The sequence below is a fragment of the Lynx rufus genome, unplaced genomic scaffold (genome assembly GCF_022079265.1).
Source record: "Lynx rufus isolate CCGP_SWC_20201006 ecotype Redwood Valley unplaced genomic scaffold, mLynRuf1.p SCAF_19, whole genome shotgun sequence".
In the NCBI taxonomy this organism is placed as follows: Eukaryota; Metazoa; Chordata; class Mammalia; order Carnivora; family Felidae; genus Lynx; species Lynx rufus.
The window spans coordinates 5,917,278-5,919,188 of NW_025814833.1; the positions used below are offsets into that span (position 1 = coordinate 5,917,278).

General features: G+C 46.4%; 1 protein-coding gene across 1 annotated transcript; it reads left to right on the plus strand.

Moving 5' to 3' along the window:
• Positions 1-675: 675 nt before the first annotated feature.
• LOC124514015 (mitochondrial intermembrane space import and assembly protein 40-like) lies at positions 676-1,550 on the plus strand. The gene has a single exon (XM_047082123.1). The coding sequence runs from the start codon at positions 676-678 to the stop codon at positions 1,108-1,110; it is 435 nt and encodes a 144-aa protein (XP_046938079.1). The 3' UTR covers positions 1,111-1,550.
• Positions 1,551-1,911: the final 361 nt, after the last annotated feature.

Here is a 1,911-nt window from a genome sequence, read left to right on the forward strand (position 1 = left end):
TGAGCTCACAAGCTAGAAAGAACAGTCCTGTTTGTATACATGAGGTTTTTCTGCAGTGTTTCTCTTCCAGCTTCCTGGGCATCAAAAAAAAAAAAAAAAAAAATGAGGGGTTACCCATAGCAAAGGCAGCAACAGCAGTTTCTTGATCTGGCTTATAATTGCTGGATCGCGGCGACAGATGCTGTTCATCTATCTCCCTGAGTATTTAGAGGTGGCTGCAGCAGGTACAGAGGCGACAATGGCAGGTTCTTGACTCTTGGCAGAGCTCTAGGGGTGACATCAAAGGTAGTAGCTCCCTTGGGTTTTCAGTTCTGTATTTTACTGGACTTGTTCTTTTAAATCTAGCCTATACCCTGCTCTTTTAGAACTTCCAGCAATTTGATAAGACTTAAATTCTCTGTTTTAAATCTCTTCCCATAAATTGTTATAAACTTTCTGGAACATAATCTAATTCTGTCTGTTACAGTTTAAAAATATTGAGGCGGAGGGGGAACAGGGTTTGGGGCTGGGAGGGCGAGCAGGCAGGCGCGGGGCGGGGCAGACCTCGAGGGGCGGGTCCGTGTAGGCCTCGGAGCCTCCCGCCCAGCCTGGGGGAGAGGTCACAGCAGGAGCCTGCCACCGCCTGGGCCGCCGCCACCGCTCTCGCCGCCAGGTCTGAGTGCCGACGCTGCAGCCATGGCCTATTGCCGGCAGGAAGGGAAGGATCGAATCATATTTGTGACCAAAGAAGACCACGAAACTCCAAGCAATGCAGAGCTGGTGGCTGATGACCCCAACGATCCGTACGAGGAGCATGGATTGATCCTGCCAAATGGAGACATTAACTGGAACTGCCGGTGCCTTGGGGGAATGGCCAGTGGCCCCTGTGGGGAACAGTTCAAGTCGGCCTTTTCCTGCTTCCACCATAGCACAGAGGATGTCAAGGGGTCAGACTGTGTAGACCAGTTCCTGGCCATGCAGGAATGCATGCAGAAATACCCGGACCTGTATCCCCAGGAAGATGAGGAGGAGAAGGAGGAGGAGGAGGAGGAGGAGAAGCCAGCAGAATGTTTAGAAGAGACAGCTCCTACTGAAGCCACTGCAACCAAAGAAGAGGCGAGGTCAAGCTAATGAAGACCATAAGGCACTGGGCTCCAGTCCTTCTCCTTCAGAGTAATATGAACCTTTTGTAAGATGCCTTTTGGTCATTCTCCGAGAAAGTGTCTTTCCCTCTGTTGTTCTGTGCACTATAATGTACAAAATAACTTATTTTGATGATCAGGGGTCTTGGTCCTTTGACATATACACTGGAAAAAAATGTATGTGTGCCTCACATAAACCTATCAGCAAATGTAGCTGTCACTTTTGAATTCTCAGATTATCCTGAATTTTTCCTCTTTGAAATAATGTACTGACTATGCTCAGCAACTAAAAATCATTATCTGGGAGTGTCTTGTGAGTGAGCTGATTTATTCTGATTGATTATATGCCCTTGTAGATTTTATACCCCTGTGGGAAACGAAACAAAACCATCTTCCTTTAAAAATGCTGGAGTGGGGCCATTCCCAATACAAGGCCACATGATCACTTATTTCTCATGAACCATCTTGACCTTGAGTATGTGAGGAGTACTATATTTCATTTCTGATGCATTTTGGTTTCCATTTTCACTTTGAGCTCCAGGTTTTCCATGCTTGGAAATTGGAACTTTGGACCCTCTGATTCACAGTCCCTTTCTAAATGAAGAGAAAGGCTGGTTTTGCTGTTGTTTTTCTTCCACAAGCCCTGGTTTGGGGCCTGTGTTCACACTGGCTCTGTGTCAGCCTGTTCAGTGCAATGTTCTTGAGAGGTGGGGACCTAATTGTTACCAAAGTAGCAGCCAAGAGAAGAAACGGTGTGAATTAAGTAGTCAATTAAAAAGAAAATATTATT

What these genes read in the sequence shown, in the direction of transcription:
- LOC124514015 (XM_047082123.1), top strand. Translation starts at nt 676, where the DNA reads ATGGCCTATTGCCGGCAGGAAGGGAAGGATCGAATCATATTTGTGACC.